At 39.8% G+C, this 14,080-nt stretch overlaps 1 protein-coding gene and 2 long non-coding RNA genes across 8 annotated transcripts in view; 1 reads left to right on the top strand and 2 right to left on the bottom strand.

Annotated features, from left to right (window-relative positions):
* The window catches only part of GPCPD1 (glycerophosphocholine phosphodiesterase 1), a 64,784-nt gene extending 56,630 nt beyond the window's left edge, over positions 1-8,154 (bottom strand). For 2 of the 6 annotated variants that reach the window (XM_025264042.2, XR_003103129.2), the window contains exons 1-2: positions 7,965-8,154; positions 2,572-2,648 (exon numbers count right to left, since the gene is read on the bottom strand). In XM_025264042.2, coding sequence (XP_025119827.1) covers positions 2,572-2,620 — 49 coding nt within the window. In that variant the 5' untranslated portion in view covers positions 2,621-2,648; positions 7,965-8,154. The remainder of the gene's footprint in view (positions 1-2,571; positions 2,649-7,964) is intronic. The other 4 variants (XM_006047744.3, XM_025264043.2, XM_025264044.2 and 1 more) reach the window with 3 other exon arrangements.
* On the top strand, positions 8,130-10,284 carry LOC123329205. Its single transcript, XR_006544529.2, has 2 exons — positions 8,130-8,260; positions 8,706-10,284. It is a non-coding gene; the product is annotated as an uncharacterized LOC123329205 (long non-coding RNA).
* A 436-nt stretch (positions 10,285-10,720) lies between these two features.
* On the bottom strand, positions 10,721-12,976 carry LOC123329204. Its single transcript, XR_006544528.1, has 2 exons — positions 12,752-12,976; positions 10,721-10,856 (listed from the first exon to the last, which is right to left on the bottom strand). It is a non-coding gene; the product is annotated as an uncharacterized LOC123329204 (long non-coding RNA).
* Positions 12,977-14,080: the final 1,104 nt, after the last annotated feature.

Genomic DNA, 14,080 nt, shown 5'->3' with positions numbered 1-14,080 from the left:
TATCCTAGAGAAATAATAATTGATATTTTCCAGGAACTCAAACAGTAGCTATCAAGAAGTTAAAGATCAAGAAAATTATCAATGGGACATGAGCAATGTAACCATCACTAAAAAAAAAACCCTCAATACAAAACTAGCTAAAAATCTAGTATTCTTTACTTTAAAAAAAAAAAAAAAAAAGACTATCACACTTCATCTGAACACTTCTCAACACACAAACCAACATCACCTATATTTGCTAATTTCATACATTTAGCAAAAGTCTACAAGTTCTTGAATATAATTATGCAGAAGTCTTTAACTTATATATCAACACATTCTGAATTACTGTAATTAAAATTCATGATGAAAAAGACAATGAACTGAGCCCAAATGAACAAAACTTCAGGATAAACTCCTTCACACTCTGTGTAGCTTGGCTTCCAAGCTTTGGACACTATTCCAGTAAGACTGAAGCTATACTTGGCTTTGGCAACCTGCATGAGCATTTTGTATACTTGGACTATCTAAAACTTAACTAAAATCACAAGTGTGGTAGTCATTCAGAAGTTTTCAGGGTTCTAAATACATGTCTATAAAGGCATATGGTGGTTATACATAAAGATTTCATTTTAAAATATTCACCAATCCTTAAAGTAATCAGATTTTTTTTTGCAATTAACTTAGGTTATCACTACCTTTTCTGACGTAAAGAAAAAAAAGATAAAGACTTTTGTTAAAAACAAAGCACAAATATTTATTCTCAAGATCACATATGCTGCTATGCATATGTATAGCATATGAGATGGTTCCTAGCTCAAAGTATAGATTACCATAAAATCACTGATTCAGGCCTGTTATACTTTTATAAAGGAGCATCTCATCAAACTTTTTCATGGACTCAGTTATTTCCTATTCCCACACAGAACAGTAGCTACTCTTTGTTCTGGAAAGAACATGTATCAGACATGGAAAAAAGTGAAACCTGTACAAATTTGGTTACTTTCCTTCTATATAAAAGCTCCTGCATTTTACCAATACCCTCCTACAATGTTACTCTTTCTGCTGATTGCCTTTGAATATGGCTTCTATGAGAAAAAAAGGGAAACTTTTTACTAGACTAGGCCTCTTTCTTTCATTGGCTTTCATTTATCAAGAGACTTGAATGCTAACTAAAGGAATTTCAAACAGTACTGCCACATATTCTTTTTAACTTCTTCCCTCTAACTTCACCCCTCTCTGCACTCTCTCCACATTTAGCAGAGAATACATCCTCGTTGTTTGGGGGAGGAACACAAGATTTAGGCAGAAGGTGACAGTCCTTCTTGTCCGTCCACTTCCTTTCCTCTCACTTAGATTCAGCTACATTCACATCTACCACTATCTTCCCTCTAGTCCTTCAGGAATTACACCGTGTCAAGCTGACTCCTCTAGAGTTAATTCTGCAGTCGTCATCTTTGTCTGACATGGTCAGCCCCTTCTAGCTTAAAGTGCCTATGCACAAAAGTCAATAAAAGATACAGGTCTGCAGTCTTCTCTCCACAAAGGAGATTACACACTGGACAAGAGGTGAGTACTGGACCCAAGAGACCAGCAATCTTCAACGTGCAGAATCTTGCCCAGAGGTGGAGCTGTCCAATATCATCTTGGCTAAGAATGTGTGTTAGACAAACACACACTATCAGGTGCTGTAATAGCTTCTGGATCAAAGATGCTTGATATATAGAATGAGTAAGTTAAGAGGTAGTGGGAAGGGGCACAGATCTAAACAAAGCAAACAATTTGAGAAAGCCCCAAAGGAGAAAAGGAATGCAACAGATTTGAGGACTGGCCAGTGTAACCAGAGTGCATTAAACAAGGAAGTATATAACCCAGGCGTGATACTGTATTTTTCTGTTGTTCATTTTTTGGGCTACACTGTGCAGGCATGTAGGATCTTAGTTCCCTGACCAGTGATTGAAAGAGAATAGAATTCATGCCTTCTGCAATGGAAGCCAGGAAGTAGTCTTAACCACTGTGCTACTAGGGAAGTCCCAAGGTGTGATTGCTCTGACGTGCTACCTTACACTGAAATTATTTCACACTGCTTTAGTAGACAGCAAAAAAATACAATGAAGCTTTTAAAAACAGATGTATAAGTAAGGAAAAAATTTATCTTAGCCAAATATTTAACCAACTTTTCACACTAGAAACATTTCCATCATTTTCATGCAACTTAAAACCTCTCTCACTGCTGAGGGCCCAAGTTCAATCCCTAGTCAGGGAACAACTAAGATCCCACAAGCCATGGGTGTGACCAAAAAAAACAGCTCAAATATCTTTATCCTATGCAAAATTCACAGCTTTCCTGGAAAATATGAGAATAAGACACTATTTGAGACAGCTTTTTGTTTTTTTTCCTTGGGCTTACTATGCTCCAAGCACATTTCTATTATTAGGCATGCCCTGAAGATACTTTCATCTAAAAATTAGAAAGATATTTAAAAAATAAATAAAAATTAGGCCCACTCTAGTAACAACTCTATATTTAAGATAATCCAGATAAGGAAAATGTAATTTTTAAAAATGTTTAAAAGTAAAGCTTTACAATACCTGGTAAAAGAGTTCCTCTTATTTCAAAGGTAACCTGAGAAGGTGTCATTCTGATGGATTTATTTTAGGATGTCGTGCTATAAAGAAAAAGATGATGTCATTTATAGTACATCTAGATAGCTACCACCAAGAAATAAGCTAAAAAGCACAAAACAAAAATGAATCTCAACTGTGAGCAAAAGATTTCAGAGACTTCAGAGAGATTAAATTATTTGGGAATCACCCAGCAAGTCTTAGGGCCTAATGTTACAAACCTATTCTGTAAGAATGCATGGACCAGAAAAAATTGCAAAACAAGTGTGTCCAAGCTTTTTTTTTTTTTTTTTCAGAATTCAAGACTATCTTGTCACAGTTACTCCTCTAATAAGCAGCTGTTTTGAACTCCACCTATCTTTCCTGACCAGGCTCATGTTTACAGTGGAGGGAAATATACACACACACAACTACAGACAGAAAAAAGCTTGGCTCAAGGGTATTTTTACTTTAAGAAGGTTCCAATTTTAATAACAAGAAAACAACCAAAGAACTTAAGCACCATCCACTGAAAAACTGGTTATGTTTCGTAACAAGTTTGAGAATCTGCTTCTAAATGACCTGATGGCTTAAAAAAGACAAAACTCATTGCCCTACAAATCGCTTTTCAAGTTTCTCTTTATTAACTATAGGGCCATCATTACTCCAGTCCCATAGTCTCAACTCTGTAATCTATTACCAAACCCTGTAGATATGAATTTATCTTACATACATGCCTTTCTAAGTTTAAACTTCTTTAAAAACTCAAGCCTCCTACTTATATTTTGTCTTCCAATCACTTTCCAACAATACATTTTTATGTCAATTAGAATGCTTCTCACATCCCTGGCTTAGAATCGCTTCCATTATTTTACAGAAATCTAAACCCCTAAGCTCCTGGTGTCCTTTACTCCTTTAGCCACATCTTCGCTCCAGCTTGCTTTCCATTTCTTTGCTGTTTTTCCCAGCCTAACCAACTTATTCACCTTACCATCTCTTTATTTAAGTACTTAAGATAGGAAATTTTTAAAGACTTTAATGTACATCAATTCTCACACAGTTTATAGAATTTAAATATAGAAAGAACACATACTGCACACAAAAGGCCACATCATATTGTACATAATCTATCCCAACACCTCCAAAAAAACTTTTGTACCTTCGATCCATCAATGTTCCTAAAAGAACTCCAATGTCTTTATGTCATTTCCATTAATTTTTCAGCTTAAATATTGTTTATTTGCATTTATACATTTTATTTCAAAAAAATCCTGAAGTACCTTTCTCAGCTATTCATTCTTCCATTTTTGCTATGCTCCCTTCCCCTCCCTATGAATACATGCACAACTCCGCAATGGTCATTTAATGAACACTAACACCCACAGTTAACCACACTTTCAAGTCAAAGCAGATAGATCTAAAGCAGCAGTTGCCACTGGAAGCAATTTTGTCCTCTAAGGGTATTTGGCAATATCAGGAGACATTTCTGGTTGCCACAACTGTGGGTGATGCTCCTGGCATCTAGTGGTAAAAGCTGGGAGTGCTGCTCAACACCATATAATGCACAGAACAGCGCTCCAGAAATAATTATCCACCTCCAAGTATCAAGAGGGCTAAGCATGAGGAATACTCTAATAACTAACCCTCGTGGGGGCTGCAATGAAAATCAAGAGTCACTATGCATCATCTCACCTACATCAATTATAAAATGTAAATATACTAAATAAACTAATCAAGTGAAGTCAAAGTCGCTTAGTCGTGTGGGACTCTTGGCAACACCAGACTGTAGCCCACCAGGCTCCTCAGTCCATGGAAATCTCCAGGCTAGGAGTGGGTAGCTGTTCCCTTCTCCAGGTGATCCTCCCAAACCAGGGATCGAATCCAGGTCTCCCACATTACAGGCGGGTTCTTTACCATCTAAGCCACCAGGAAGACCATCAGTCAACGTGGTTTCCTTTCACTTGTCTAAAGAAATCCCTATTTAGTAACTCTATTCAGTTAGAAAACCCAAGATTCCACACTGGAGGGAAAAAAAAATCTGTCCTTGATCAAACCATATATGCTAATCTACTTTCTATGTCTAAGAGTAAACCTGATCTATTTAAAACATATTAATACATCCAGTTTGAGCACAGCCAAAGAATATTTTAAACCTAAAATTAGTTCTAGATTGTTACTGTCCATTTAACCTATATAACTCAAATAACCTTCATCTGATACGAATCTGAGTATAACCCTAAGAATAGGATGATTTTCTTTCCTAATAAATAAATGATTCACTGAAGCACTGCAATCTACTTTTAATTTATCTCTTACATTTATCTACATTAATCATATCAAGCAGAAACCTTAAGGTTATCTAAAAAACTAGGCTTTTTAAGTTACTGAATTAATTGAGACAAAGCAAAAAGCTCTATCATCCAGCAAACTGCTGAATAACCAATCTCAACATATAACCTGAACTTTCACCCAATGCTTACTGCCACAGTTACTAAGAACAATCTCATGTATATAATTAAAAATTGGTACTTGATTATTTGTTGATCAATTTTAAGTAACTGTTTTAACCAATTTTAGGGAAACAGATGTAATTATTCCTATGTATTAAAATCAACACCTAGTAAAAAATATCTGAATTTCTACTGCATTAAATTTTAAGAAAAGGGAATTAGCTGATTACAGTTGAGCCTCTCATTATTAAGGCTGCTTGTAGGAGTGGCTACAGTAACTTGGCTGGAAACAGCTGCAGTTTACATTATGTACTATATACCAAAGCTGCATACAGAAGCACAAAATTAACCCCACCCCTCCAAAAAGAAAAAACCTCACTGGGTGTCAACAAAGCATCATCCACAACTTGAATTGCCAAAAAAGTCATATAATCTGTTTAAGTTCCACTCCCCCCACTGTCCAAATTTAAGGCCATTCCAAATAAAAGCCTGCAGAGCTGCTCCTACAACAGTTTACTTGATGGTGGACAGAGGCCAAAATTCTGGTGCAGGACTGAAGTATACCATTTTGGCACTCTGCTACCATCTAAGTAAAATATTGTTTTGTCATGGAACAAAAAACTTACACAACCAAAATTTCCTCTTCTTCCAAACATGAAAAGGGAATCTCAACTTGAACAGGGACAGATCTTCTAGATACATAAAAGAATAAGATGGAAAATGCTAGTCATTTTAAATACAGGAACTGACTGAATATGTAATTTAACTAATTCACCTATACCCTCATGTACAAAACATGCTTCCTGAGATATGTTTTTGGTTTGGTTTTAAACATAACCTCCATTTTTTGCTTTCTGAAGGTAAGTATTAAACAGCATTCTCATCTGAGACTTTGAGTTGCATTTAACACTATTTTAACACATTTTTAAGGCCTCGAATAATTTGCAAAATGACACTGTAATTTACATTTCAAAAATACTACCTGGCAAAGTAAGTTTTACTTTATTCTTTTTGTAAAATAAACTATTCTAACATATTCCTTTACTGGCTTGCAAGCTTAGGGAACAAAAGAGAGATTTAGACAAACAGAGGTACAATTTAGAACTAAACGGAAGTCACAGATATTTTCAGCAAAAATGTATTTTTTTCCTAGCCAAAAAGACATATTTCACTGTTTTCCTTCAAATATTTTTTCAAAAAAAAAAGCGGTTTCCAATTCTCTAGGCTCCAACAGCTTTGCCTCCTAAATGCATATTAGAAAGCAATATATAAATGCCTATACTTTCCTGAGCTAACTTCTGCTCATCCTGGTGGAGGATCATTATGATCCCTCTAGTCCAACCCCAGTACACTGAGTCAGTACTTTAATCAAGTGTACATAGACATGAAAGCTTCCCTGGTGGCTCAGAGGTTAAAGCTGTCTGCCTGCAATGCGGGAGACCTGGGTTCGATCCCTGGGTTGGGAAGATCACCTGGCGAAGGAAATGGCAACCCACTAAAGTATTCTTGCCTGGAGAATCCCATGGACAGAGGAGCCTGGTGGGCTACAGTCCACAGGGTCGCAAAGAGTCGGACACGACTGGGCACAGACATGATGAGTTTTTATTAAGAAAACAGTTCTGAAGACTTCATTAAGCCAGTAAACTCGTTAATCATCTTTCTACACAATGCCAGAAAACCATTCCAAAGTTTTTTTCATTTCATCTAGATATTATTTTCATATACATTTATTTTTCCTGGTTAAGTTATACACAAAGATTTGATTCATCAACTTACTATTTGTACATATCAAATTTTACTCACTCTGCCACTGAAGGTATCCTCTGTGGTCATTATTTGAGTCGAACTTTCCTAATCTAGTCTAGAATATCAGTCCTCGCTAGTGATGTCAAGAACGGACCGAACCATGCGCAGTTTTACCTGTTTGTTTTACCTTATGTTCCTTACTTTTACCCAGAACGTTAGGCGTTGGAAAAAGGACTGATAGCTTGTATTTATTTCTCAGCTAAGTCACAACTGTCAGAAATGCAGCAAGACGTGGCGGGGAGGGGGGGAGGGTGCGAGGGGGGGTGCGGAGAAGGGGCCGGGAGGGGAGTAGTGGATAGAAATTGCGCAGAAATAGGAAGGGCAACAGAGAAGTATGAAGAAACATCAAGCCCAAACACCCAACCAGTTCCTCTATGTGTTACATCAGACTAGACCGCTGTCTCAATGGTGAAAGATATCCACACTTCGTGACTGAATTCATGATTCATGCCTGATTTCCTTTATAACCGGGGAAGGGGGAAAGAGGGGGATCGATGAACTAGGTTTTCTTCCACAAGGTAATCTGAAGAGCTTGGAAAAAGTAGAGCTTTAGAAAAAGGGGCAGCTGTCTTAAAATTGTATCAGGGGCACTGATGTCTATTACTGGAACCTTTTCCTTAAAAAGTAAGGCACTTCGGTTTCTTGGAATAACTGAACTATACAAGCACGCCCTAGACTACTTGGATAAGCAATTTCAGAAAAGCAGCAGTTGTCAAAACACTACGAATTACTTATGGATGAAGTCAGAGAGTAGCGGTGAGCGAGTCCTGCTGCATTTACGTTTCTTCGTTCCCTAAATGGTTCTTCCAATACTTAGGTGGTCTCATGCTCTGTGCATTCTGGTATTACCGAAAACGCTACAGAATTTTCGTACGGGAACTAAGCACTAGGCAGCACAGCGTAATCGCGGCAGCAAACGATAAATACAATAAACATGTATTTACAGGATTTACAGGAGCAAACCTCCAGGCCGCTGTTCCCAGACCGGCTGCCCGTCCGGGGCGGGGGATCCTGCCCACGACTCGCCCCCCGCTCCGCCGCGTAGCCCTGACAGCTCTGCCGCAACGTGAGGGACAGCCAAGGCCCCCGCACCGAGCGCCCAGCCCACCCGGCCTCCCACCTCACCTGCTGGGTCCCCGGGTCAGCGCCACCACCGACGCCGCGCCCGACAGTCAGTGTCGCAGGCCGAGGTGCCGGGCGCCGGCCGTCAGCACCTCGCCTGCGCTCCCTCAGACAGCCCGCAGCGGCACCAAGCAACAGGAAGCGGCTCCGCTCAAACCGGTTTCAGCTGCTCCAGACCAAACCGCCAGACCACCTCGCGGGGCGGGGCCAGAAAGCGGCGAAGCGGAGCCTGACGTCACGCCCGGCGCCCTCCGGGCCAATGGATGGCCGCGCGTTGGGGGCGGGGCCGCGCGATCCTGGTAAGGGCAGGCATCAGTGACTGAGGTCTACTGGGCATTCCAGGGGTCTCCGGTGTGGGTTTTTTCGGCTGACCGGGACCGGCGGCAGAGGCCTGACCTGGGTTCTTAGACACCTACCTTGGTCCCCTAAGCCGTCATAGGACAAACTAGAATGGAAAGTGGAGCTGAGATCCTGAATTGCGTCTTTTGTCCCATTGGAAAGCAGGGGAGATTAACAAGATTAACATTCTGTGGAAACTATTTCGTTACAAAATGAAAAGCGCACTTGGACCAAATCTTTAGGGTTAAAGAGAATTGAGAGACCTAAGATGGTTGAGAGTTTATACCTTCCCTATGCAAAGGACGGGGTTCATACTTGCAGTATCACCTGGTGGTTATTATCACAGTTGCCCACTGGAGACCCTGTCAAACCTGCCTATTCAAATTGCTTTTAACGGCTTCCCAGATGCAGTGAAAAAGAATTCTGCCTGCGGATACAGAAGACGGCAAGAAAATGGGTTCGATCCCTGAGTTGGGAAGATCCCCTGGAGAAGGAAATGACAACTCCAGAACTGTCTGGGAAATCTCATAGACGGAGGAGCCTCGCATTTTTACAATCCATGGTATCTGCAAAAGAGTGAGACACAATTTAGCGACTTAGCAACAACAACGTCAATCGGCATGAATTGCGTGTAACAAGACCCAGGTTATTCATACGTAAAATAAAGCTTGAAGCTAGAAAGATCTCTGCAAAACTCATAGTCATTTATTTAGCGGGGCGGTGGCTTACCAAGAAGAAGAAGAAGAAAAAAAAAAGACAAGGTTTACTCTCTCCTTTGATGGTTCCAGAAAAATTAATCAGCCAACTTAAACTGTTGCTTTCCAGTCTTCAAGGTTAACTGCTGGTTTACCCCTAATAGAGAATTGTTATCAGATTTCATTTAAAAAGAGTGAGATTCCAACTCGAAAATTTCATAGTTCTATAGCAATATGATAATAATATATTTGTAATTATATTTAAAAATCGAGTAAGATATGGAAAATATCTTAAGATATGGAAAAAGGACTCAAGAGCTAGCTCGAGCTGCAAATTGGTTAGAATGGTCCTATTGAAAAAGCATTTGGGTTATAGGCGCTCTAGCTTTTAGACAGCTCCTAGTTTTATAAGTAGGATTTTATAAATAGATATATTTGTTAATAAAATAAAATTTTATATATCGGGTGACTCAAGTTTATATTTGATCTTGGATTAGCTCCCAGAGCATTTTTGACTGTTGTCTATTCAGTTAATAAATAATTACTAAGTGCCTGCTTAGTGGAAGACAGGATGCAATGGTTTCTTGATGTCACTAGTTTTAATCACAATTTTCATAAGGAATTAAAAATTCCTCTTAATTATGTACTATTATCTGCTAAAGTCAGCTGTTAACATTTCCTAATACCTTAGAGTTCATTTCATTCCTCTGCTGTTAGTCATACTTCAGTGATGAATTTCTTTCACATGTTTGCTTTTTAAAAATGTTCATACTAGATCTTTTTTTTTTTACTGTAATCACTATTTAATCAAGGCTAATGTTTATAGTTCAAGTTGATGGGTCGAAACCATGCTCTTTTCCTAAATCCTATTGAAATCACGGAAGAATTACACATATTTGAAAATCACTGTCAGTGGGCCAGAAATTGAGGAATTTCTAGAAGATTTAAAACAAGCCAGCAGCATTGGATAATTGAAAAACTGAGAAAAGAGAAACGTGGACCTGCAAAGGGAAAGAAGGGACCCCTGGAGCTGCCACTTTACACAGCCTTGCTTAAAAACTCTTATAATAATTCAACATATTTTAGATTATATCATATATGCCTTGTTATGATTGCTATATTAGAGTAAAATATAAACAATACATTCCTTCCTCATACTTCTGTGCAATGTTATAACTTTTGCAAGAAATGTTTAATGAGATTAACTTGGATCTTATCTCATTTAAAATATTTAATGTTATCTTATTTGATTAAATAATGAAACATATTTACTTATTTGTCCAAAATCAGCTGCATGATCTCTCGCTGTCTTTCATGTATTAACAATGGTAGTAGCATTGGTGGAAAATCTTCTAGACTTAGGTTCCAGACTTGAACTTAAATCCTACCCCTCACTATCTGTGATTGAATATAAATCTTTGGAAAATTTTTTACTGCAATTGATGAACTAAAATATATTTATTTATTTGTTTGCTCTGGGTCTTAGCTGTGGTACTAGGGATCTTCAGTTGCATCATGGGGGTGGAATCTGGTTCCCTGAGGTGGGATTGGACCCAGGCCCCCTGCATTGGGAGTACAGTCTTAGCCACTGGGCCACCAGGGAGATGTCCTCAAATTGATGAATTAAGAGGCTTTCTTTCTGGACAAAACAATTAAGCCCATTTCCTTTCTTACTTAAATTTAGTAGAGGTGTTGCAGGAAGGAACCCAATTCTGACTCCATGTTGGAAACTACTTTTTTTACTTCATTTTATTATTATAATCATACTCAATGGCTTGCTTGGAGGACCCTGTCCCTCTGCTTGACTGTAAACTAAAGTGCCTTTGTTCAGCTCCTGGAGAGATAGTTTGTCCATGCCCACCTGTAAATAGAAGAGATTAATGCACCCCTTCTGAAGGGAGATGTTTTGCAAGACTGAAGACCCTTCCACTTTATTTCCCCACTGCATTTCCCTCTCTATTCTGCCTTTTGACTTTAGCTCCTCATTGCTTCTTTTTCTCCAGTCTGTAAGAGAACCTGGCATCCAGACCCAAATAAATTGGTTATTTTGAGGTGCTAGCTTGCCACCTTCTCCATCTGCCGGCTCCCCAGTTAAAGTCTCTTCCTTACCTCAACCAGGGCTTCCCAGGTAGCTCAGATGGTAAAGCATCTGCCTGCAATGCAGGAGACCTGGGTTTGATCCCTGAGTCAGGAAGATCCCCTGGAGAAGGGAATGGTAACCCACTCCAGTGTTCTTGCCTGGTGAATCCCATGGATGGAGGAACCTGGTAGGTTACAGTTCACAGGGTCACAAAGACTGTGGACACGACTGAGTAACTTCACTTTCTTTACCTCAACACCTCATCTCTTGGATTCATTGCCCTATCGTGTAGCAAGTAGAGTGAGCTTGGACTCAGTAATAGAGGTAGAAGTAAGCTGTTGCTAGTTTCATTTTTATTTTATTGAAATTACCTTTGTTGGGTTCAGGGTTTTTAAATAAATTTTTGGCTGTGCTGGGTTTTCAATTCTGTGCTTGGGGTTTTCTCTAATTGCAGGGGGGTGGGTAGCATGGAGACCTACTCTTCTTTAAGGTGTGCAAGCTTCTCATTGCAGCGGCTTCTCTTGTTGCAGAGCATGGGCTCTAGTTGCAGAAGCTCAGTAGTTGTGGTGCAGGGTCTTAGTTGACCCTCAGCATGTGGGATCTTCCCAAATCAGGGATCAAACTCATGACCCCTACACTCTTAACCACTGAACCACCAGAGAAATCCCAGGTTCAGTTTTTTCATATAAATTTTACTACCAAAAAAAAAGTTTTCTGTTGATATCAGTATTTTTTTAACCAACTATAGCATCTACTTTTGTGGCCACTATTTTACCAAGACTAATTTTGCAAGCCTTTATTTTTATCACAAAGTGTTGATTCCTCTAACAATGGAATTCACTGATGGCTCAGACTATAAAGAATCTGCCAGCAATTCAGGAGACCCAGGTTTGATCCCTGGGTTGGGAAGATTTCTGGAAAAGGAAATGGCTACCCACTCCAGTATTCTTCCCTGGAGAATTCTGTGGACAAAGGAGCTGGTTCAGTCCGTGGGGTTGCAAAGAGTCAGATGGGATTGCAAACAGCCAGATACTCATGAGTGACTAACGTCTGCCTGGACACCTTTGGTAATTTTAAATAATCTGCTTTGTTTTGTGCTGAGTCTTCTCCCAGAAATATTCATTATGACGTGGATAAAAGATCATTTGGGAACTTCCCTGGTGGTCCAGTAGTTAAGACAGGGGACACAGGTTCAATCCCTGGTCAGGGAACTAAGATCCCACATGCCTTGGAGCAACTAAGTTCACACACTGAAACTACTGAAGTCCACACTCCAGAGACTGCCACAACTAGAGAGAGTCCATGCACAACAAAAAATCCCCATGATGCAATGAAGATCCTTTGCACAACAACTAAGACTTCACTTGCGTGTGTGCCTGCTAAGTTGCTTCATACTTCCGACTGGATGCTACACTGTGAACCGAAGCCTCCCAGGCTCCTCTGTCCATGGGATTTTCCAGGCAAGAATACTGGAGTAGGTTGCTATGTCCTCCTCTAGGGGACCTTTGACACAGCCTAATTAATTAATTAATTTTTTAAAAAGAGTGATCATTCATACTTACCCCTTGATCAACCCATGTAAATATTTTTAATATTCTCCTGAGATATTCCACAATCTTTGTACTGTCAGAATCTTTTACAGATTCAAAAGGCTATCAATTTCATGTTTCACTCACCTCACAGGTGGCTCTGTCCCTCGAAGTTAAGGTCCATGTCTTTCATTCCCTCTGCATGAGTCCATGAGCAATTACCAAGTTACAGAAGGCACTACTAATTCTTTAGCAGTGGCCACAGGACTGGTAAAGGTCAGTTTTCATTCCAACCCCAAAGAGCAGCAATGCCAAAGAATGTTCAAACTACCACACAATTGCACTCATCTCACACACTGGGAAAATAATGCTCAAAATTCTCCAAGCAAGGCTTCAACAATACGTGAACCATGAGCTTCCATATGTTCAAGCTGGATTTAGAAAAGGCAGAGGAACCAGAGATCAAATTGCCAACATCCATTGCATCATTGAAAAAGCAAGAGTTCCAGAAAAAACATCTACTTTTGCTTTATTGACTACGCCAAACCCTTTGACTATGGATCACAACAAACTGGAAAATTCTTCAAGAGATGGGAATACCAAACCACCTTACCTGCCTTCTGAGACATCTGTATGCAGATCAAGAAGCAATAGTTAGAACTGGACATTAAGAGAGTCATTTCCTAGGCAGGTTGATAAGAAGTCTAGGGGTCCCCAAGGAGAGAGGGGTCTGGAATTCTCAAGGAGGAAGAAAGGACAAACATTTTTTTCCCCTCTACATTCCTTAGGATTATGTATCCTGCCTGAGGACAGTTCCTGGATTAAACGTGCTGGCTAATCTTGTTCCCTTAAAATGTAAATTATGGGAGTAGGTCTGATCTTTACAAGGATTATATAACAATGTATCCTGCCTGAGGACAGTCTCTTGATTAAACCTTCTGGCTAATGCTGTTATCTTAAAATGTAAATTATGGGAGTAGGTCTGGTGCTGCTACTGCTGCTGCTAAATTGCTTCAGTAGTGTCTGACTCTGTGCGACCCCATAGACGGCAGCCCACCAGGCTCCCCCATCCCTGGGATTCTCCAGGCAAGAACACTGGAGTGGGTTGCCATTTCCTTCTCCAATGTATGAGAGTGAAAAGTGAAAGTGAAGTCGCTCAGTGATGTCCGACTCTTCGAGACCCCATGGACTGCAGCCTACCAGGCTCCTCTGTCCATGGGATTTTCTAGGCAAGAGTACTGGAGTGGGGTGTCATTGCCTTCTTCAGGTCTGGTGAGGTCTTTACAACCTCCAGATATTCTTTGGATTCACTGGGGAGTATATAACTCCATTGCTAACACTAGCAAGGGGGTACTCTTTCTACCCCCTTCTGATGTTTATGTCAGAAGCTTTCTCTATCTCCTTTATACTTGAATAAAACTTTATTACACAAAAGCTCTTAGCAATCCAGCCTCGTCTCTGGCCCTGGACTGAACT

The sequence above is a fragment of the Bubalus bubalis genome, chromosome 14 (genome assembly GCF_019923935.1).
Source record: "Bubalus bubalis isolate 160015118507 breed Murrah chromosome 14, NDDB_SH_1, whole genome shotgun sequence".
Lineage (NCBI taxonomy): Eukaryota > Metazoa > Chordata > Mammalia > Artiodactyla > Bovidae > Bubalus > Bubalus bubalis.
The sequence above is the reverse complement of the archived record's forward strand: the minus strand, read 5'-3'. Positions and strand labels throughout refer to the sequence as shown.